The sequence below is a fragment of the Ricinus communis genome, chromosome 7, assembly GCF_019578655.1.
Source record: "Ricinus communis isolate WT05 ecotype wild-type chromosome 7, ASM1957865v1, whole genome shotgun sequence".
Lineage (NCBI taxonomy): Eukaryota > Viridiplantae > Streptophyta > Magnoliopsida > Malpighiales > Euphorbiaceae > Ricinus > Ricinus communis.
The window spans coordinates 2,982,406-3,006,536 of record NC_063262.1 but is presented as its reverse complement, the minus strand read 5'-3'; the positions used below and the strand labels follow the sequence as shown (position 1 = coordinate 3,006,536).

General features: G+C 36.3%; 4 protein-coding genes across 8 annotated transcripts; 2 read left to right on the top strand and 2 right to left on the bottom strand.

Moving 5' to 3' along the window:
* Window positions 1-337: 337 nt before the first annotated feature.
* Window positions 338-5,290, bottom strand: LOC8262898 (CLK4-associating serine/arginine rich protein). Of its 5 annotated transcripts, none has more exons than XM_025158154.2 (12): window positions 4,949-5,290; window positions 4,668-4,858; window positions 4,375-4,450; window positions 3,444-3,741; window positions 3,237-3,346; window positions 3,079-3,126; window positions 2,752-2,961; window positions 2,384-2,485; window positions 2,075-2,208; window positions 1,621-1,759; window positions 946-1,074; window positions 338-867 (listed from the first exon to the last, which is right to left on the bottom strand). In XM_025158154.2, exons 1-12 carry the CDS (start codon window positions 5,143-5,145, stop codon window positions 840-842), a joined length of 1,662 nt encoding a protein of 553 aa, XP_025013922.1. In that variant the 5' UTR covers window positions 5,146-5,290; the 3' UTR covers window positions 338-839. The 5 variants fall into 5 exon arrangements, with proteins under 5 accessions (XP_025013922.1, XP_025013923.1, XP_015577511.1 ...); XM_025158155.2 differs by having other exon boundaries at window positions 949-1,074; window positions 4,949-5,289; XM_015722025.3 differs by having other exon boundaries at window positions 946-1,077; window positions 4,949-5,288.
* A 124-nt stretch (window positions 5,291-5,414) lies between these two features.
* LOC112535545 (glutamate receptor 3.2-like) lies at window positions 5,415-12,977 on the top strand. Its single transcript, XM_048376572.1, has 4 exons — window positions 5,415-6,204; window positions 6,332-6,648; window positions 12,021-12,418; window positions 12,525-12,977. Exons 2-4 carry the CDS (start codon window positions 6,405-6,407, stop codon window positions 12,633-12,635), a joined length of 753 nt encoding a protein of 250 aa, XP_048232529.1. The 5' UTR covers window positions 5,415-6,204; window positions 6,332-6,404; the 3' UTR covers window positions 12,636-12,977.
* A 6,979-nt stretch (window positions 12,978-19,956) lies between these two features.
* LOC8262895 (glutamate receptor 3.1) lies at window positions 19,957-21,908 on the top strand. The gene is made up of 4 exons (XM_002523535.3): window positions 19,957-20,313; window positions 20,435-20,750; window positions 20,843-21,240; window positions 21,344-21,908. Exons 1-4 carry the CDS (start codon window positions 20,014-20,016, stop codon window positions 21,764-21,766), a joined length of 1,437 nt encoding a protein of 478 aa, XP_002523581.1. The 5' UTR covers window positions 19,957-20,013; the 3' UTR covers window positions 21,767-21,908.
* On the bottom strand, window positions 21,690-23,928 carry LOC8262894. The gene is made up of 2 exons (XM_002523534.4): window positions 23,673-23,928; window positions 21,690-23,569 (listed from the first exon to the last, which is right to left on the bottom strand). The coding sequence occupies exons 1-2, from the start codon at window positions 23,773-23,775 to the stop codon at window positions 22,017-22,019; spliced, it is 1,656 nt and encodes a 551-aa protein (XP_002523580.1). The 5' UTR covers window positions 23,776-23,928; the 3' UTR covers window positions 21,690-22,016.
* Between the last annotated feature and the right edge of the window lie 203 nt (window positions 23,929-24,131).

Here is a 24,131-nt window from a genome sequence, read left to right as displayed (position 1 = left end):
AATGCAATTAGCAATTAAAATGAAACTGAATTCCAAAGACTGCAACTTCAGATGCATCTGCATGAATTACTCCAATTTCTACAAGAAGCCCCTTCGTATATGTTCCTCTTATTGGCCAGCTCAAGCAATCACGGCTGATGTCCGAAGCTTGCCTTAATACAAATAACTTCCCTACTAAAAGCTTCAACCATTACATCAGTAAGTATCCGAAAACAAACCCAAGTCAGAGTCCCAGAACCCACCTCGAGGCCATGAAGATAAAACCTATCACCTTGTACATTTTAGGCAACCCATATTTCTTGCAAGTAACCTATCAACTATTCAGGATACAGGACGCTACAACATAATCAATTCTTATATTTTCACATAAAAAATTATTCGTGTAATTGCAGTCAATAAGACAATGCAAAATATACTGCAATTGTATACATAAGAGTTCACTCGATCAATGGTTCATACAGGAATAAAAACACTCAAAACTATTTGAAGAGTCCCCTCTCTTTTAGCAGACTGCTACCATGGCTAACGTGATTTCTATTGAAAAACTTCAATATTGCAAAAAGCAACGGCCTCAAGTTGAGACAAAACTCATTCTCTTTCTCAGGATTGTGCACCACAATGCATAAAAAATGGTGGATGCAATTAACAAATAATCAAAGACAGCAGATGACACAGAGGCTCCCACAATTACTATCACCACTGCCTAAGAAATCTCCATAAATACTTTAGGGCTAAAAGTGCTGCTGTTACTTTTTAAAAGAACATAAAGCATAAAGCATAAATCATAAATACTTTAGGGCATAAATCATAAATACAACATTCGCAGTGCGGGGATATCTTTAAGAGTGCCTTGATCGACTTCTTACCCTGCAATGTGAAGCCCTCTAAATTAGCCTCCACAAAGAGTCATTCATGTCACATTATGGAAAAACAATCCACCCTTACCACCTTGGTGAGCGGGAATAAGAGCGAGAGCGAGATCGAGATCGAGATCGAGAATGGGAGTGGGACCGGGAGCGGGAATAATATCTTCGAGAACTCCTAGTTTTACTTGGACTTCTGCTGCGGCGATGTCTTCTGAAATAGTAATAATGATAATTATTACAATAATAACATCATCATCAGAAAAAAGAAGAGAATGGGGGGCCAAGACAACTGTTTAAGACTTCACAGTCCAACAGCTCCAATATAAAACACTCAGGAAAAGAACACCCTAATATTGTATAATTACTACTTCACCCCTTCCTGGAAACTGCAAGATTAGGCCATTAACCACAACAATTTTGTGTTTTAAAGAGGAAATTTTATGATATGGCCTGTGCATGAACAATAAGAAGGGTAAAGGCTGGCTAAGCATGCCTATTCTTGACTCGGTAAAAAGAGAAATGGTGAAACAAACTTTTCCACAATAAAACTAGAAGTTTGTTATCTAAGATTTGTTAAACAATGGCTGCACTCAGCTGTGAGAAAATGTATAATATGCATTATGCTATCAAGAAACTAAATTATTATGCCATGCTGACCAACTATACTGAACCCTTTATCCTATTAATTGTTAACTGATTTGATGCAGAACCTTTAAAAGATGGATTATAAATTGTAAACTATCAAGATAAACACCTAGGTGGAGAACGACTGTAGCTCCTGCTGCGGCTACGACGCCTATAACGACTTAATCGGTTTGTTTCTGCAAGTTTTTCTAGCCTCTGACGCTCCTGTTCTCGTTTCTTAGCCATTTCAGCAGCAGTATCCTTTTTTACTGCAAAGAATAGAAAAGAACATTAGGGACTCAAACAGAAAGTGGTAGAAAACAGCAGAAACATCTCTCTCCTCATCCTAACTTCCCCCTCAGAGAAGTCAAAGACAAAGAAGAATGAAAGAAAAGGAAAGGAGAAAAGGTGAAAGTAAAAGAAAGGAAATAGCAAATCAGAGAGAAAGACACAGAATAAATTATTAACTAAAAAAATCAAGAACTTTTTCTATGTCCTATTCTTGGCAATACTCAAACACGGGTATGGATGTGAAGATCACTTGTCGAACTAACTGCATGACTAAAGAAGCGCATGATTTATACTTTGTTTGTTTAGCTGTTTGCTCATGATCCTTTTAAGTCTCTCCTGAGGAGTTTCCTTTTTCTCCCCTGGCTGCTGCTTTGAGGGTCCGCCAGAAGCACTTGCCTTGGTTAACTTTGATAAAGCTGATGAGGTGCTGCCAGAAAGGGAACAAGAATCACTAACTGATAAATTGTAATAGAGGAAGTGGACAAGCCAAGAAAAAGGATGCGGAAATCTCAAAGGTGTTATCATATCCAGTAACTTATATAGACCATATAAAACCAATACGAGGGAACAACATCAATATCTTTTCAGGCATTATGACAAACCTTACTGCTGGTTTCACCACTTTAGTGCTCTTGTCCTTATCAAGGGTTACACCAGATGCAGGATCAACATGCAGTGCCTCAAGAATGCGACCGGAGTATGGCCTGCAGAACAGCACAAGCATTAGACACCATTCCAATGGTTCCACACAACTTGGAGGCGATTATATTAAGTCCATTTCAGGGGAAAAAATGAGCTTCAGAAAAGAAGCCTTCCTCCCTCTCCATCTGGGCACTTATCAAGAGGGTAACCCTAAGCCTGATCTATTTTAAACCACAAAAGTTTGCTTCAGGTAACAAAAGGGTAAGCTGCAGCAGTGTAAAGACTGTCCAATCTATCTTTGCAAGAATTAAAGGTCGAGTGCTCCGACCGGCTCAACATATCAGCTTGGAATGGAGGAGATGGTGGTGGAGAATATCCTTCAAGCTTCAGCTTGTCCCCGTCTCCAGAGCTCCCAAACTCGGTGATATACTCTATTTTAGGAGTCCTTGACTTGCTACGATGAACTTCATCAGAATGCCCTCCACGACCATATCGCTTTGAATGTGATGGCGAGTAGGAACGTGACCTTGATCTTGACCTGAAAATACATAAGGATTCAGAAAGGAATCTAGAACAGATCCTCTCGTGGAAAATAAAAGAGAGAAAGATGGAAAATAGAAAGAGGCCACAAAAGCCAACAAAAGACTTAACCTACCTTCTAGAACGGGAATAAGCTTCATAAGTAGGACTTCGTCTAGCTTCCCTACACAAATAAAAGGAAGGATCATTATCATACACATAATTCCAAGCAAAATCTTATCACTCGCTAACATGTTTCTTTGGTTTTGGGTTAAAAGAAACTAGTATGTCTACCTGTAGGGATCATGATGAAGCACTCGAGTTCCTGTTATCCGGGCAGCTTCTCTCTCTCTTTCCCTTTCTATCTGAGAAGCCTTCCTCCGTTCCTTGCGACTCAGCTTTCTCTGAATATTTAAACCCAAGAATATGTAATGCTTGTATGTAATTTATGAGAGCAGCATAAAGAGAAAACAATCCAAGAGACACCATTGCCAAACTTACAATTGCAGGATCGCCTTTGATTATTTCCTTTTGCCTTTTTTCTTCCTCTTTTGCCTTCTTATCCATATAAACAAGCCACCCGTACCTTTTTACTCCAAATTCTTTTGCTATCATATCCATTCCTTCATCATTGCTATCATCACTATTAAAATCCTCCTCCTCATCATCATCTTCATCTTCTTCTTCATTATCATCGCCATCGGAAACTTGAGATTCATCTTTTCCATCACCGTCATAAGAGAACCCCACTTGTGAATATGAACCCTTGATTGAAGGAGCTTGTGCCAGCTGAGTAGAACTGGATTTGTGTTCAAAAAACAAAACAAAAGGAGGAATATGAAGCTTGTAATTGTTTATTGGCAATGATAACAGCACAAAGGTAAGACCAAGAAAAATGACAAACTACTCTAACTAAACGATGAAAGTTCACATTTCACAGGGCAAAGCAAACCACAATGAGGCAAAGCCCTAGACCATGTTGTAACACTGACTCTTGGCCTCATGTCTTCACCCAAAAATACTTATGTCAAGTTCAGTAAAAATCAATAAGAAGGGCAAGACAGACAACTATAATTGTAACATTTCATTTTGAAGAGACACATCTAAATCCTTATCTACAAAAACCATTTTTTTTTTCTTGCTGGTTTTGGAGCTCCAAATAAAAATATAAAAGCAAAACATTCTAAGAAGCTTTAGTAACATTAAGTAATTGAACCAAAAGCCAAATTCTTCCTTGGAGAACTTAACAGGAACCCAAATCGCAAACATAGAATATCATGATATCTGCAAAATATACAATGAGAAATCAAACGTATTTGAAAGTATAATTTTCATCGCCCTCATGTACAAACTACTCAAAGAATGCAACATAAACGAAATTAAACACATCCACTATAAAACACTAGGAAAAAAAATGAATGCATGAACAAACCTGTCCGAGGAAAATGGAACAGTAATCTTAGCTTCCATCTCTTGATTTACATGTTGCAGACCTTCTTCATCAGTAACTGTTTAAAAATGTGCAAAATTGTAAACAAACTCCCTTTATCAGTAAACTAGTAGCTTGGGAAATATAATCTTTATCTATGAGATATCTAATTTAAACTCCAATAGTAAATAACCATAAAGTAAAACCAAGTTGAATGTATAAAAAATTTAGAAAACAAAAAAAGAAGAATAATCAGTCAAACAAGTTTAAAATTAAATAAATAAAAAAGTACCGACATCCTCTACGACGATGCTTAATTAAATCCCGATAACGCTCAAAATTAACAAACTCTTCTAATTCTTCTTCTTCTTCGGATTTTTGCGGCGGCCTAAATCGTCTAGAGCCAGTAGACTCTCTAATAAAATCAAGCAACGCACGTCCATCAAATCTATCAATTAAGACATCCTGCTTCCCGTTCCAAGGAATCCTGATAAATTTATTTATGGATTGATTTCAGGTTTAAAACAATTAAATAATTGTTGAAAAGCATATCATAAAAAATTAACAAAAGACGTACAGGCCTTGCTGATCTTGAGTGGCTTGATAGAGACTATCGTCTCGATAAGTGCGGCATCTCGAGGAGATAACCTGAATAGATTGTTGAGGATCGCCTCTTCTTTTAGCTAAATATACAGCTCTTCTTTGGGCTCTTTTCCTAGCTGCATCCATCATGTCGTGTACTTTTTTCTCCGATCTTCTCGCTTCGTGCCACATCTTTTTGCTCTAACCCTAAACTTCCACTCTGATTAGCTTTCTTCTTCGATCTTCACAACAAATTACTGCTCTTCCTCTTCTGTGTTTCTTTAATTTGTTTTTTTATAAACTAAATTATTCATTTCAGTGCTATTCTATCGCTTGGCTTGGATTTCTCGAAATGTCTATTTTAAGTATGGGCCGTACCCGTCAGAGCCCAACCCATATTTGTATATTGCAATGGGCCAATAGCTATTAAACGATAACGTTTTTATATGACATGGTTTGGCTTTATAAGATGCGCACATTGAATAATTACGGCATTGACCGTCCTATAACAGGCAGTCGTTGACCTTATCAGGCATAAAACAATTTGGAGATGATGCATAGAAGACTTTAGTTTCTATCTTCAGATTGATAAAGAGGACTATTTATGGAGAAGAAGCAACAGATTGTGCTCCTGCATTAAATTTATTGTCGTTGCTACTGTCAAGCACTGGAAAGACAGAAAATGGACTTGCATTTCTAAATGACCAATCTATTTGTGTTTCCAATGCTACAGGGAAGACAGTTGAAGATTGCGGTATCCGTGAGATCAAGTTACAAGCAATTTGTAGAAACAAGTCATGATGAGAAACACATTTCTGGATTCTCAATTAATGCCTTTCAAGCATCTGCTGGCCTTCTACCACGCAAGTTGTTCCACCAGATGATTCCCGCTAGGATTTGATGCTCTTGTTCTACTTGAACAATTTTGATGCAGTTGTCGGTGATATAGAAATAACAGGAGGAAGATTTCAATATGTAGAGTTCTCACAACCATATAGGGAACCTGGTGAAAAAATGCTAGTGATAACTGAAACGAAAAAAGAGTAACACATTTGAAGATTGGTTTACCGATGAGATCAACTTTCAAGCAATTCATGAAAGTTAGCCTTGATCATAAACAAATCTCTGGATTTTCACTTGATGTCTTTGAAGCAGCTGTCAAGCTTCTAAACTACAAATTAAGTTATGAAACTGTTCATTTTTACGGCTCTGATGATGATTTGCTTAAGGAGCAAGGAGGTTGCTCATAAGGTCAGATAGTCGTCTTGCTCCTTATTCCTCTTATTCGCCAAGAATTGTCTTGGTAGAAAACAGTATGCTTTCTGAACTTTCTCGTACAATAGAAAATACTAATAGGATACTTGTCTCTCTGTTCTAGACTTTTGATGCAGCTGTTGGTGATCTGATAATATGTAGATTACTCGCAGCCATATGTTGACCCAGGACTTGTGATGGTGGTCACTACTGAAGCAAATAAATCACAGCCATGGTTGTACATCAGCATCTTCACTCCAGGAATGTGGTTTCTTTTTGCAGCCACAAGCTTCTTTAATGGTTTTGTTATCTGGGTTGTTGAACACCAGAACCACAATGAGAGTGGAGGTTCACCTGCCAGTGATGCAGCTACAGTTTCACCGGCTAGACATCTTACAAGTTATTTCTTATTTGCATTTGCAACTCTCTATTATGGGCAGAGTAAGATAACTGAACCATATAGAGCTTCAATTTTTTTTGTCTTTTCCTGAAGTTGGTACAATTTTTGCTTTTGCAAATGTTTATGGTGCTAATAATGTTATTGAAATTATCACTAAATTACATATTTCCTCATCTGAAGAATGCTAGTGGATGAGATTCTTGAAATCCATAGACCAACTTAAAATTATGTCCCACATCTCGAATAGACCAAATGTGTTGGTAACTGTGGAAAAATCGAATGTAGAAGAACTGGAATTTTATTGATAAAAGGATGATTAAGAATTCTGAATTTACAAAGAAAGTGTGTATCCTGTTATATACACTTGTAGCAACGGTAATTTTTTTGTTTAGGGAAAGGTAGAAGCAGCCTTTTCCCTTAGGGGAGAGGTGTTGCTCCTTTTCCCTCACTAGGCCTGTGATGATCTTGATATCTGAGGCCTTGACCAGCAGTTAAAGACTGTTGGTCCTTAATGTTGGTCTTTGCCTGCTGAGTTATGCAGGTATTGGGTGCTTCAACACTCCCCCTCAAGGTGGGTTTGAATAAGTTGATAGAACCCATCTTGCTTAGAAGTCTTTGGTGGCTTGCTTTGTCTAGGGCCTTGGTGAAGATATCTGCTAGTTGATCGTGGCTTCTGACAAACGGGGTTGTGATTTCTCCTGATTGGACCTTTTCTCTTATGAAGTGACAGTCAACTTCAATATGTTTAGTCCTTTCATGAAAGACTGGGTTTGATGCTATGTGTCTGGCTGCTTGGTTGTCACAGTACATCTCCATTGGATCCTTACACTTTACTCCAATGTCAGTAAGCACTTGCTTAATCCAAATAAGCTCGCTGGCTGTTGATGCCATGGCTCGGTACTGATTGTTTTTGCTTTTCCACGTTACTGATTTTCTCCTACAAAGACCACGGAATCCAGAGGTCGATTTTCCGCCGCAATCCCACGCCTAACTGCATCGGAGAAACCAAAGAACGGTGTTAGTATTATTATTATTTTTCATCAGAATACCTTGACCTGGAGTACCCTTGAGATATCTTAGGATTCTGTCGACCGCATCCAGGTGGGAAGTACGGGGAGCATGCATAAACTGACTAATCATGCTTACGATATAGCTAATATCAGGCCTGGTGACAGTTAAGTAGATTAATTTTCCTACCAACCACTGGTAGTGACCTATGTCACTTAAAGGGTCGCCATCCTCTAGATTGAGACGGTTTTTTGTTTCCATTGGAGTATCTACAGGCTTGGCTCCTATTTTTCCTGTTTCTTGCAGAAGATCCAGGACATACTTTCTTTGAGATAAGAATAGACCTTTATGAGATTTGGCTATTTCTATCCCAAGAAAGTAAGTTAGTTGACCGAGATCCTTGATATCAAATTCCTTCTTTAGAGCCTGTTTTACATCCTCAAACTTCTCATTGTTATTCCCTGTAATAATAATATCATCCACATATACTAAAATAATTATAGTATGAGTGTGAGTGTGTTTAACAAACATAGAGGAGTCAGAGGTACACTTGCTGAAATTAATTTTTAAGAGAAACTGACTAAGCTTGGCATACCATGCTCGTGGTAATTGTTTCAGCCCGTAGATTGCCTTTTTTAATTTACATACCAGGAAAGGCTCAGAGGCTAATGTATGGCCTGGTGGAAGTTTCATGTATACCTCTTCGGCTAGAGACCCTTGAAGAAAAGCATTCTTGACATCCATCTGAAATAAGCTCCACCCTGAGTTAGTAGCAGACAATAAAATACTTGACCGTGCTCATTTTGGCTACTGGAGCAAAGGTCTCCTGGTAATCTACACCATAAGTTTGGGTAAAACCCTTTGCTACTAGCCGGGCTTTGTATCTTTCAATGGTACCGTCATGCTTATATTTGATCTTATATACCCATTTACAGCCAACTGGTTTTTTATTTAATGGTAGGGTAACAAGATCCCATGTTTCATTTTTTTCCAGAGCCTGGAGTTCCTCTTGCATAGCCTTACACCAATTAGGATTAGTGTTAGCGTCATAGAATGAGGTGGGCTCTATGTGGGATGTGAGAGTGTTTAAATAAGCCTTATAGGAAGGTGATACTGAAGTATAACTGATATAGTGATGAATAGGATATGATACCGAACTGGACACATAGTCCTTTAGCCGAGCAGGAGGTCTGGTAGGTCTAGTGGATCTCCGCAGGGCAAGTTCTTCTGTTGGTGACTCATGGTTTCCCCCTGAGGAAGTTGCCATGGGAATGGACGTATCTCCCCCTGAAGGGCTAGGGCCGATGACAGGCATATGAGTGCGCTCTTGTGTAGAGAGAGTGTCCTGAAGTATGCTGTCAAAAAAGAAAAAATTAGAAGGAAATAAGTCTGTTGGGGGTGCTGTGGGAAGAGAGGGATCATTAGGAAAGTAAGGGATGGTTTCGTTAAAGGTCACATCTCGGGAAATGTAGGATTTGTAAGTAGTAGGATCATAACATTTGTAGCCCTTCTTTTCTGAGGAGTATCCAAGGAAGATGGTTTTGACACAACTTTTTTCCAGTTTATGGTGACGTCTAATGTGGACAAAGGCAGTGCAGCCAAATACACGAATGTGACCTAGATCGATTTTTCTTTGTTTGAGGAGTTCTAGGGGGCTAAGGTTGTTAAGAACGGAGCTGGGAAGCCGATTGATGAGATATGCTGCAGTGAGGATGGCATCCGACCAAAAAATGTGGGGAATATTGTTTTGAAAAAAGAGAGTACGAGTAACCTCAAGAAGATGTCTATTTTTCCTTTCTGAAATCCCATTATGTTTAGGGGTATAGATGCAAGTAGTTTGGTGCAGAATACTTTCTTGGAAAAAAAATGCAGAAAAATTTTTGTTGATATATTCAGTACCATTGTCTGAACGGAAGATTTTAATTTTGGCATTGTACTGATTTTTAATAAAGGTATAAAAATTGAGAAAACATGGAAAAACGTCATTTTTTCCTTTTAATAAATAGACCCAAGTAAGTCGGGAGTAATCATCAATAAAAGTGACAAAGTAGCGGAAGTGATTGTAGGAGGTAATGGGGGCGGGTCCCCAAACATCAGAGTGGATTAGATCAAATAATTTTTCTGATTTACTAGACGACGATGGAAAAGGTAATCTAGTGTGCTTGAAAAATTTACAAACATCACAACAACTGGAGTCTATTTTAAGATGAAAAAGGTGATTCAAAATTTTGTCTGACGGATGCCCAAACCGTTGATGCATCAACAAGCCTTGGTTGGAAGGGTTGGTTGTGGTCAGACACTGACTGGGAGTGGTAAGATAGTATAGACCATTGTGAAGGTATCCTTCACCAATCGTCTTCCCGGTGATTCGATCCTGAAAAGTCACAGCAAATGGTGAGAAAATAACATTGCAATTTAAAGTTTGGGTTATTTTACCAACAAATAATAAATTCGATTTAAAATTAGGTAAAAGAAGGATATTTGGTATAGAGTGATTCAAAAGGGTGGAGGAGCCAAAACCAGAAATTTCGGCTCTATCCCCATTAGCAACGATCACATGTTGGGAATTCACAGGAGTAAACTTGTGCAACTGTGTCGAATCCCAAGTCATGTGATCGGTCGCCCCAGAATCAATAATCCAATCAGAATATGTAGGTAAAAAATCTGTGTAATGGTGAGATACTAAACCTGACCCACGGGATTGCTGAGACTGTAACATGGACTGGAGCTGAGAAATTAGGTGTGAGAGTTGGGAATTGTCAACTGGGCCGGATCCGGGCTGTGTAGGCTCACCGGTCGGTTTGGCCTGACCGCCCAAGAAATCGGCTTTGGGTCGGCCGGGCCGACTAGCAGCTTTGGAATGGGTCGGGCCAGACCAATGGTCGGGTCACGAACGGCTTGGGTCGCTTGTCGGGTCGGGCATTAATGGGTCCTCCCGACAAGTGTGTCATAACCCGTAGGGTTAGACACACTTCATCCCACAAGACCCATTCTATTTTCCCCTCTCCTTTCTTCCCTCTCACGCCGCCCTCTCCCTCGCTCTCCTCGGTGCTGCGCCGGCCGAAGGTTGGGGTGCAGGTGCCAACAACGAGCGGCGGTGTGACCCTGCTTGTTGTAGTGGTGACACCGCTCGAGGTTGGTGGGCATCCCCCTGCCTCGGGCTTGGTCTCCCGAGGGAGCAGCGAAGGCTTAGCCTTCATTGTCGTCGGGGTTCGATGCTCCCATGGTGACGCGGTGAGTTTCTTCTTACTGTACGAGTGCTATGACGGCGTCGAGCGGAGGGAGGCTGCTTGAGAGAAGTATTTGGGACCGGAGAGCTTCGTAGCTCATATCGAGCCCGCCGAGGTAAGTGTATACTAAATCCTGTTCCTGTCGCTTGCGAGCTTGATCGGGGTTTGTTGTGGGTGGGAGGTAACTCTGTAATTCCTCCCACCGGGTTAGTACCGGTCGTAGCTTCATGGGACTGGTTCCTTGCCTTGATGTGTGCTAATTCTTGTTTTAGACCGAAATGTGTGCGAAGTTGTGTTCTTGTCCATACAGATTTCTCATCTTCTCTCACACTGCCTGTGATGATGCCGGGGAGCATACATAGTCCGCAATCTGAGGCTCCATCGTGTTGGTAATGAGGGACATGACCAAATGGTCATTTGTCTGCCATTCTTCGATGGTTTCAATCTCCTCTTTTGTTGGCTGGTTCGGGTTTTGAATTGTTGGCTTGGTTAGGGTTCCTGTGATGAACCCTAATTTTTTTCTGCCACTCAAACCAATGTAAACTGCTCTTGACCACTCGAAATAATTCGGGTTTCCCTTTAACATAATGTTTGTGAGTTTGGTGAGATCATTTTGTGACATGATGAAAAAAAAAATTCTGATTGTTGGGTAGATGATGACAGGATCAATCCTGCTCTGATACCATGTGGAAAAATCGAATGTAGAAGAACTGAGATTTTATTGATAAAAGGATGATTAAGAATTCTGAATTTACAAAGAAAGTGTGTATCCTGTTATATACACTTGTAGCAACGGTAATTTTTTTGTTTAGGGAAAGGTAGAAGCAGCCTTTTCCCTTAGGGGAGAGGTGTTGCTCCTTTTCCCTCACTAGGCCTGTGATGATCTTGATATCTGAGGCCTTGACCAGCAGTTAAAGACTGTTGGTCCTTAATGTTGGTCTTTGCCTGCTGAGTTATGCAGGTATTGGGTGCTTCAACAGTAACTAAGGGACCACTCCAGGCACTCTGCAAAACCTCATGGGTGGGAAACATATTTCTAGGTCTCAAGGTTTTGCTCATCTAAAATTTGTTGTATATTTGTTCTAATTATGACATTTATCTCTTTTACATAGCCTTTGAAATGCTAATTATTGATTCATTCGCTTAAGCTTAAATTCATACCCTTCATTTTGCAGGAGAAAGACCGAATAGCAGTTTGTCTCATTTTGTGCTGGCGCCATGGTTATTACTAATGCTAGTAGTTAGCGCAACTTTCACGACAAGCTTCACTTCTCTGATGACCAATTCACATATAAAACCATCTAAAACATATATTAATATGCTAAGAAGGACAAACGCGGCCATTGGTTATGATGGAAGTTCATTTGTTATCCAGTATTTGGTGAAAGTTTTGGGTTTCAAGCCAAAGAATATCGGAAGTATAGCCTCAATTGATGATCATGCAGAGGCTCTAGCAAGTGGCAATATCATAGCTGCTTTCATTTTGATGCCTTACGCTAAGGTTTTATTGGAAAAATACTGCACAGGCTTTAATATTGCAGGACCTACTTACGAGCTTGGCGGTTTTGGCTTTGTAAGATCATTTACTCGTCCCTTCTTTATATTTTCTGATGAGTTCTCCAGGCTTTCTGGTCTAACAATATATAACTCTATCAACTTCTGTTCATTTTATATTGCAGGTGTCTCCAAAGGTTTCTACTCTAGCATTTGACATGTCAGAGGCGATTGTAAGGTTAAGGGTGAGTGGGGGAATTGCTAGCAATAGAGGAAAAAATGCTCTCCTCTTATAATTTCTCAGCTTCACCATCTAATGCCAATGCAAGCCAAAGTTTAGGACCAGAACCCTTCTTAGGTTTTTTCATTATCTCAGGTTGTGCTTCCACAATTGCATTATTTATTACAGTCATTCATATCTTAAGACGTCAATGGAACATATGGACCAACATTCAGGCAGCCTTATTGGGTAGAGGACTTTGGATAAGTTTGGCAACACTCTTGACAGAAAATTAAACTAGGAATGAGCTTCAACTAGCACGGAGAAGCTCCATTCCTCAAACGGAAGGAGAAATAGATTTTTAGCTGACGCATTATGTACATACATTATTTTTGTTAAATATGCAGCGTATTTTGTATATTGCATCCTGAAGCTTAAGCGAAGTAATGTTTACAGGCAACTGACAACCCTTTTCATAGTTATTGTATTACAAAGTGAAAACTTAGATGTTCAGTACTTAAATATAATTTTGTGTACTGTAAGAGTTACTGCAATGAAAATGGCTGGATACGGCGAAATTACATATTTCAAGTTCGTCAACGTATTAAATGGTTTGGATTTACACGGAAAAACAGAAATCTAACAATTTATCATATAATTTGCTAATTGCAATAGAAATCATATTGCTCAGTCTACCATTGAAGGTATTACTACTATCACCGGTGCAAGGGAATTTGTTTTGGCATAACTAGAAGAACCCTTCACTTCACTCAAAAAGCAAAGAAGAGTTGAGCTTCAAGTGTGAGTCAAGAAGTACTTAATGTTGAAAATATAAACTTAAATATTTACTATTTTCATTATTTTAAGAATCATTAGTTATTAAAAGGTACGTGAAGGTCTAAGTATATGAAAGATTAGATTATTAAGTGTTATGAATATGAGTAATTAAGTTTGTAAGTAAAGAGTCATATAGGTGCTATTATAAATAGCTTAAAATGTTAGTAATTTGGTAGAGTGGAGAAGCTATTTCTAGTAAGAGATAGAGCAATGTCTTGTGTGCTTTGATTATAGAAATATATATTTATAGTATATTTATCTCCTTTAAGAATTTTTTCTTATGTTATGTTTATTGTGTTTATTTCTTTTTCCTCACGAGCAAAAGTGGTCCAATACTTAATTCTTCAACCAACTAGCATAAGCAGATGAGCCCTTAAATAGTAAAGCAAATTGCTGCATCTGTAATAGGAAAACTAATTAAAAGTGCATTATAATCTACCTTGTGAGCATCATCTACCTTGTAATTACCTTTTCCATGTTCAAATTTTTTACTTGGGCATATGTTAAAAGGAGAATTTATAAGCCACTGGCTGGTATGCGCGTATTAGTATAGCAGTTAAGCAACCTAATAACATCAAACATGAAAAGAAAATATTGATCATAAGAGATTTAATGAAACAAGTCAGAAAATACTGATAGATTTTGCCTATTTTGTTCAAGACTATTTGATGCAGCTGCAGGTAAACTTCTAATAAGCGCAGAAGGGTATGAGTTCGTAGAATTCTCAGAGTCATATATTGAAGCTAAACTTGTGATGCTGGTGACTACAACAGATAAACAGAAGACTTGGCTGTTCATGAGCCTCTTCACCTCATGGATGTGGTTTCTTCTTGCAGCCACAAACTTCTTCACTGGTTTTGTTATCTGGTTAGTTGAACATCAGAACCATAATGGTTCACTTGCCAGTAATGTGGCTAGTGGTTCAGTTGCTAGACGAATTGCAATTGGTTTGTCATTTGCTTTTGCAACTCTCTATTATGGACAGAGTAAGACAACTAGACCATACGACTTTCTACATACCTCTTAACTTGATTTTTGGCCGGGTGATGCGATTTCTGATACTTACAAATATTTGTGTGCTAATACTGATATTGGAATATTTAACAAATAACATTGTCTTCATCTCAAAATTGATATTGGAATCAGGTTTTTAAACTCTAGATATCTAATTATAAAACTATTCCAGTTACAAAACAGTTCAAATCTGTCAATAAAGGAAGGAACCGCTCCAGGCATTTCTGCAATGAGATTTCTTGAGTCGTTAAACAGATAACTAGGTCTCAGGTTCTGCTCATCTAGAATTTTGTGGCCGTATATCTATTGTGTTTACTCTTGGAATGGTAAAAATTATGTATTCATTTGATTAAATCCTTTAGCTTTCGATTAATTTGCAGGAGAAAGACCCAATAGCAGTTTGTCTCTCTTTGTGCTAGCATCATGGTTATTACTGATGCTAGTAGTTATGACAACTTTCACAACAAGCTTTACTTCTATGACCGCCATCTCATATAGTGAACCATCTAAAACAGATATTAATATGCTCAGAAGAACAACTATTTGTTGTGACGGGAGTTCATTTTCCATCCAGTATTTTGTGAATGTCTTGGAATTCAAGGCAAATAATATCATAAGCGTAGCCTCAATTGATGATTTTGCAGAACTTCTGTCAAGTGGAGATATTAAAGTTGCTTTCATTTTGATGCCCCATGACAAAGTTTTTCTGGCAAAATACTGCACAGGTTTCACTACAGAAGGACCTACCTACGAGCTTGGCGATTTTGGCTTCGTAATATTGCAAACTCTTTTCCTATCTTTATATTTCTTAACGAGTTGTCAATGCTTTAACTCTAACAATGTTATTCCTCCATATGCAGGCGTTTCCAAAGGGTTCCCCTTTAACATTAGACATGTCACGGGCAATTGTAAGATTAAGGGAGAGAGGGGATATATGGAGGAAGAAATGCTCTCCTCTTTTAATTGCTCGTCTTCCCCATCTGGTACCTAGGGCTGAGTATGGAATCTCAGTGATTTCCGCCCGAACCGAATAACCGTACCGAAAAATATCAGAACCGAAATAAACGAAAGTTTTTATAACCGAATTGAACCGATCCGAATTTTTTTACTAGTGCGGTATGATACTGGTTCTTTAGTAAAAACCGTACCATAACCGTACCAGTACCGATCCGACTTGTACTGATCCGGACCAAACCCTAAAACCGAATTTTTTACATATATTTATTAATAATTATTTATATTATATAAATAATACATATTAAAAATAACTATAATATTCTAAAATACTTTATTTTATATTTATTATTTATATAATTCAAGCAATTGTTATCGAAATAAAAAAATAATACATATTAAAAATAACTATAATATTATAATATACTTTATACTTTATAAAAAATATAAGTTATATATATTAATATGTCATATAGTATACTGATACTAGTAATCTAGTATACATACTATAATACTAGATTTAAAGTACTTGAAAGCTAGGTGCAAATTAAAGTACTTGAAAGCTAAGTATACCATTTATAATGGTGAAGATGAGACAAAAAATTTGGAAAAAATGGAAAAATCAGCTTTAGAGTTGATGGTGGATGAATACAAGATAATTAAGGATCAATTATATATGGATGAGGTTGTAGAGAGATTATAAAAATCTGCATACGATAGTGGGCCAAGTGATACGGAAACAGAAGAAGAGATTGATAAGTTCTTTTTAGAGGAAGAAGCGCACCAAAATTTGTCTAAGATATCTAAGTTAGATAGGTATTTCGAAGAATTTGCAAAAAAATTCACCATTGATTTCGATATCTTAACATGGTGGAAGGTGAATTCAGTAAGGTATCCTATCTTGTCCAAGGTTGCACACGATGTATTGGTTATCCAAGCTTCAACAGGAACCTCTGAATTTGCATTTAGTACTGGAGGACGAACTCTAGATCAATATAGAAATTCTTTACTTCCTACAACAATAGAGGTCCTCATTTGTTGTCAAGATTGGCTTAGAAGTTCAAATAAACATATCCAACTAGAAGAATCAATAGAGGATATTGAAAGCATAAAGTCAAGTAACATTTCTTTACTTTTTACATATGTTTGTTTATTGTTGATACTGTTAAGTTTTATTGACGTAAGTTTTTACTTTTATTATAAAAATTATTCAAAATCCTGAGATTAGTAAGTCCCTTATGTCAAGATTAAATGTGGAGTGTTAATTTTGAGGGGAGGTAATAACATTTTTTTGCTAATTTTGGACATGTATTTTAGTGCTAGATAAAGTTTGTAAATTTATTTATTTTAATGATTGTCATCTGCAAAATATTTTTATACTACAAGTAATATATATATTAATGGTTTGTATTTGAATATTGAATGAATTATTATATTTGCAAGTGACTGAATTGCAAAACAGGTTATTCAAGAATGTGATTGCAATTCTTTCAGATTTTCATGCTACTTTTTTTAGGTTAGTAATTATATTTTTTCTAAATGTATTTGATTAAAGATGAGATTAAAGTTGTATTTTTTAAATTTTTTAGAACTGAAAATAGCATCGAACCGAACTGTATTTAACCGTAAAATTGGTACAATACGGTATTGAATCCTTTTATGTTTGGTACAGTACTGGTACATTCAATTTTAAAATAACCGAGATTTGGTATGATACTGGTGATTTATAGATAACCGAATTGGACCGATCCGTACTCAGCCCTATTGATACCTATGTACGGAAAAGTTTAGGACTAGAGCCTTTTTTGGACTTTTTCATTATCTCAGGCGGAGCTTCCGCCATTGCATTATTAGTAACAGCCATCCGCCTATTGATTAGGGCTGAGCATGGATCTTGGTGATTCCCAACCGAACCGAATAACCGTACCGAAAAGTACCAAAACTGAAAAAACCGAAAGTTTTTATAACCGATCCGAATTTTTTTACTATTACGGTATGGTGCTGGTTCTTTAGTAAAAACCATATCGTAACCGTACCAGAACCGATATGTCTTGTACTGATCCGGACCAAACCGTAGAACCGAATTTTTGCATATATTTATAAATAATTATTTTTACTATTACGGTATGGTGCTGTTCTTTAGTAAAAACCATATCGTAACCGTACCAGAGCCGATATGTCTTGTACTGATCCGCACCAAACCGTAGAACCGAATTTTTGCATATATTTATAAATAATTATTCATATTATATAAATAATACATATATTAAAAAAATAATATATATACTCTATAAAAAATTATTTTATATTTATCATTTATATAATTCAAGCAATTGTTATCGAAATACAAAAAATAATACATATTAAAAATAACTATAATATTATAATATACTTTATATTCTATAAAAAATATAAGTTATATATATTAATATGTCATATAGCATATTGATACTAGTAATCTAGTATACATACTATAATACTAGACTTAAAATTTATTTACTATCTAGAAATTTTTGACAAGTTAATTAAAAAATTACTTAATTTAATAAAAAGTTATATAAATTAGTAAAAATTATAAAAAGATATTATTATATAAATAATATTATTTACACTATATTTATTAATAAATTAATTTTTAATTATATAATATTTTTATTTTAAGAATAATAATATTAATTATACTAAAAGTATTAATTTATATAAATATTAAAGTTAAGATATAAATATTTTAAAAATAATTTTTATATTATTATACTAATAAAACTTAAAAAATTAAATATTTAGAAATAATTAATTTATTAACTTTTAAAATATTATAAATTAATATTAAAATATAAAAAATATTAAATTATATTTATAAATTTAATTTTTTTAAAAGAATCAAACAAAACTTGAGAAAAAAATTATCAAAACATCTTTTAACAATATAGAAGTTCTTTACTTCCTGCACCAGCGGAGGTCCTCATTTGTTGTCAAGAGTGCCTTAGAAGTTCAAATAAACTTATCCAACTAGAAGAATCAATAAACGATATTGAAAGCATAGAGTCAGGTAACATTTCTTTACTTCTTACATATGTTTGTTTATTGTTAATGTTGTTAAGTCTTATTGACGTAATCTTTTACTTTTATTGTAGAAATTATTCAAGATCCTGAGATTGGTGAGTCCCTTGTGCCAAGATTAAATATGGAGTGCTAATTTTGAGGGGAGATAATAACATTCCTTTGCTAATTTTGAACATGTATTTTAGTACTACATAAAGTTTGTAAATTTATTTATTTTAATGATTGCCATCTATAAAATATTTTTATGGTAGCAGTAATATATATTTTAATAGTTTGTATTTGAATATTGAATGAATTATTGTATTTGCAAATGATTGAATTGCGAAACAGGTTGTTCAAAAATATAATTGCAATTTTAATTCAGTTTTTCATGCTATTTTTTTTTAAGTTGGTAATCATATTTTTTCTAAATGTATTTCATTAAAGATGAGATTAAAGTTGTGTTTTTTAAATTTTTTAGAATCGAAAATAGCACCGAACCGAACTGTATTGAACTATAAAATTGGTATAATACGGTATTGAATCATTTTATATTTGGTACGGTACTAATGCCTTCAATTTTTAAAATAACCGAGGTTTAATATGGTACTGGTAATTTATAAATAATCGAATTGGACCGATCCGTGCTCAGCCCTACTATTGATACAACATTGGCACAGAAGGGCCAACATTCAAGCACCATTGATGGATAGAGGACTTTGGATATTATTGGCAACCTTCTTCACTCAAAATCAAACAAGTGATGACCCTCACCGGGCCAGGAGAAGCTCTGTTCCTCAAACGGAGGCTAAGTGGCAACTGTGATTAATTTACTGTTAAAAGTATTATATTGTAAGATTAAATATTTATAAAAATATTATTGAAACTAAAACATTAAAGTTTTCTTAATTTTTTATTTATTAATATGGAGGTTTTATTTAAATTTTTCTAAGTAATTATTAAATTCAAATAGTGTAATTAGATAATTTTAAGAAAATAAACAAAAAAAGCTAAAAATTTAAGAAACTTATTCATTTTGAATTTTGTATTCTTCATTGTTCTTCATTCTTCTTTATCTAAGTATAGTGAATGCTTCTAAAATTGGAATGGGTCATTAGCAAAACAAAAATATATATAATAATTAATTTTATAAAATATAACCTTACATTTATTTGCGATCAAGCATGTAAAATTTATATAAAGATACATGGGTCCTATTGTATGCTAAAAAAATACTAATTAAACAGGTTTAATAATTATTATATTATATATTAATTTAATAAATATTTTATATTATAATTTTTTAATAATAACTTATGTGACGAATATATATATAAAAGAAAAATAATAACGACAATAATCATTGACTTTGGTGATTCATGCACTGTAAATCTCTGTGATGATGCATTAGCATTTCCACGTTAGCTTCTTTTGACTTTTGCAAGATCTTTGATAGGAAAGTACCAACGTGTTGACCGACTGAAATATGTGAAATCTCCTTCAGCTATTTAGGAATCTGAACCTCCACGCCACCAAAGCCAATTCCTATTGACAACCGCATTTGAATATTTAGTTATATTATAAAGTTACATTTTTCTGTATGAACAATGGCTACTGTTCTTGCATTCTTTTATTCCATACTTGTATTCTTAAATACATTGACATTCTTAAGAGCTGCTGATGTAAATAATGGAGGGAAGCAGCTGAGAATTGCAGTACCTGCTAGATCCATATTCAAACAGTTTGTGAAAGTAAATCGAGATCATGACCAAAATATTACATACATCAGCGGATTCTCAGTTGATGTTTTTGAAGCTGCTGTGAAGTGTCTGCAATATCCATTGATGTACAACATGGTTCCTTTCTATGGCTCTCATAATGACATGATAAAGGAGGTCTCTGACAAGGTACCTTCTCTTTTTCTTAAAAACCAAACCTCAAGTACCACTTTCATTTTCTTTCATATCCTAGCAATCTTGTAATAGCAAATACTGAGTTACTGACTATTCCCTTTTCTCCCTTTGGAAGACTTTTGATGCAGCCGTTGGAGATATTTTAATAACTGCAAATAGGAATCATGAGTCTGTACAGTTCTCGCAGCCTTATATTGAATCAGGCCTTGTAATGGTAGTGGCATTGAAATCAGACAGATGGAATCAGTCATGGATGTTCATGGAACCCTTTAGCAAAGAAATGTGGTTTTTAATGGCAGCTATGACTGTTTTCACTGGTTTTGTTGTTTGGTCTCTTGAGCATGAAATCAATGAAGATTTTCGCGGTCCGCCTAACAGACAAGTTGGAACATCATTGTGGTTTTCGTTCTCAACAGTTATCTTTGCACATAGTAAGGAAATGAGCTACTTACATTATATACTGCACGGGTCGTTTATGCATAGATTCTGCTTCACTAATTATACCACCATCTTTGGCTTACAGGAGAAAGAATCAGGAGTCAATTTTCCCGTATTGTGCTGGTGCCTTGGTTATTCTTGATTCTTATTGTTACCTCAACTTACACAGCAAACCTTACATCAATTCTAACAAATCCGCAAGTTGAACCGTCCGAAACAGACATTAACTCACTCAAGAGCTCAAATGCTGCTATTGGTTGTGATGGGAATTCCTTCACTATCTGGTATTTAGAGAAAGTTTTGAATATCAAGGCAGGGAACATTAAAATTATAGCTTCAAGTGATGACTTTGCGAAAGAACTATCAAGTGGACATACTAAGGCAGCTTTTATGTTGACTCCTCATGCTAGAGTTTTCCTATCAGAATACTGCGGAGGCTTCACCTTGGCAGGACCAACATATAAGCTCAGCGGTTTTGGCTTTGTAAATTAATCTACCATCAATTTCCTTTTTTTTTTTTTCTTTCGAGTTTCATGACGCATCAACGTAGGTTTCTGTTTTCTCATATTTTACTTTCATCTTGCAGGTATTTCCAAGGGGTTCATCTCTGGCATTGGATATATCAGAAACAATTATATACTTGACTCAGAATGGAGAACTGCAACAATTAGAGAACGAAAAGCTGTCATCTTGCAAATGCTCAAAATCAGCATCTAATTCCAGTTCTGTAACACAAAGCTTAGGACCGAGGCCTTTTGCAGGTTTGTTCATTATCTCAGGTAGTGTTTCCGTTGTCGGATTGATCATTGGAGCAATTCGTTTATTAAGAAGCCACTGGGACAGATTTGCATTCATTCAAAAAATGTTAATGGGTAGAGGAATGTGGTCATGGTTAGCAACATTGTTTGCTCTAAACAAAACCAAAAACGAAATTGAACTTTCAACTGATTGCTGCATTCCTGAAACCATAAACAACAGTGCCTGGCACAGAGAAGGCGTCACAGGATAAGGGCTGTTGTAGCCAAGAGCTTCTCCAACTTTCCTCTTCCATTACATACTATTATTTCATAATGATATGATTTGTAATGCTAATACATCTAAACATCAATGTAGAATCGTAGACATTATTTCTATGTGAATTTATCTTCTAACGTACTTGTTGTCACATGAAATATTATGCAATTCCGAACGATTAGATTTATTAATTCACCGTGTTTAAAAAGGAAAATAGTGAGCCACATGTATTTGTCAAGTATAATTCAAGATTCATCTCCAGTCCAATTTCCTTTCACTTTAGGACCCGTAGGCCCTTCTTCGCCAAGAACTTCACTTGGCAGGCCATTGACAACTTTTTCAAAAGCAGATTTCAGTTTTCCAGGCAATATTTTCTCAATTTTCTTGATCTCATCCGCAATATTATAACTAATTTTTGGACCCCATTTCCTGAAGAAGTTAATCCATGGTGGCTCAATAATAGTCATGCCTAAATACTCAGCTGCAACCACTGAAAACTTGGCTCCAGTATCCAAAATCTTCCCACTTTTTGCAGTATCATTCCTTATTCCTATCCCATTATTTCCTTGTAAAACTAGACCTGGTTTTGAGTACATGGCATGGCCGTGCAATGATGAGTAGCCAACGAATTTGTTACCACTTTGAAACTCAAGCTGTGACGCATTGATCCAAGAACCTCCACTGTGTTCAGAGAAGTACACGCTCCATAGCTCGCTATTAAAATTGCTAACTCTTAATGTCACATGCTCCCAGTCGCCAACATGTTCTCCTATCTTTCCTAATGGTACATTGAGAAACTCAATCTTAGCCTTGGCAGGACCATTAAAAGGACAGAAAACCCAAATAACAATGTCTGTGAATGTTGCTCCGAACATTGGTTTGATATGTAGATACACTTCAGTTTCTTGTAAATCACCTTTCTTGACTCTGTCTTTAGCCTTTTCGTCTACAGGAAGGTCTAGCCAGTATACACCATCATTTGCACCGCCTTGAGGAAGGTTCGAGCCGTTTGTTTCAACTTTGACAGGGTTGGATTCTTCTCCTTGCTTATATAACAATGCTCCATTGTTAAAGTACCAACTGACAGAAGATGGAAGGTACTCTTCGTCAGGATGAAAATATATCCATGGAGAGTATGCCTGAAAAATTGCCTGAATTTGGTTTTCATTAGGCATGCAAGATAAATTATTGCTCACATTCTTTAAGCAAACTAATGAAGCAGGATTGTTATCATTGCCATTTTGGGCAACAAAAGTGCCTACACAAACACCCATAGCTTGTGTCCCTCTATTGCTAGGCCTCAAACTAAAAACATTGAAACCATTTGGATCACTTTGCTTTTCTGGTCCCCAAACCCAAATGTCTTTCTCGCATTGATCGGTTAAGTCTGATCGAACGCATCGCATTTTGTCCAAGGAAGGTTTCTCAGGAGAACTGGTAACAACAAGGCCAACAGCTCTGTAACCATCAGGAGCTGTTGGTAACCAGATGTAGCCAATGGAATCTTGCTTGATTTTCAATGACTCACTGCTCCAAACTAGAGTGTAATCAATTGGTTTCTCTAAGGCTCCACCCGCATCATCTTTTCCTGCAAGAACCCAACCATAAAGCGGCCTGCTGTTGGATTGGCAATAACAACCCAACATAAAGAATCCTTGTGGGATTTGTGAAGGTTCAAAGAAAGAAGCACCAACATTATCTGGTCCCCCTTCTTGAGTGGACCAAACTTTGTTAAGAGATGATATTTGGCACACTTGTAATCCACCAAGGTCAATAGTTCCATTTCCAAAACCTTCACCTATATAAATATCAACATTCATAAAAGATACCAAGAAACATATTATGGCAAGATTAGAATGCACATAGAGATTGAGCCAGTGCAAGAAATTTAAAGGTAATACCTGGTGGCCATTTCGGCAATGAAGATGGAAGCTTGAAGGAGGTTTCTATAGGCAAAGTTTTTCTTTTCTTGGAGACATCCTTGATGGAAAGACAGTTCCCCATATCTAGCTAGTTGGTGAGGGATACAAAGAAAAGCTTGAAGCCAAAGAGAAATATAAAAGCAACAAGGAGAATAAAGCCAACAAGTAGATTCTGTTTGTGGGTGAGAAAAGCTAAGAGAACTGAAGGAATAAGCCATTAGATATTGTTGGGAAAGGATAATAACGTGCAAGCAAGCCAAAATTAGCCTTACATTTTCTTTGGGTTAATCCTTGCACACATCGTTGAACTTCTCTTATACACCACGTTGTCTTTTTAGGCCTGACACAGTATAATCTTGATTCTTGATTTAAAAAATGCCAAAAATATATATTACCCTCACAAATCATAACAAGGAAACTCTTTCTTGTTTATTTCTA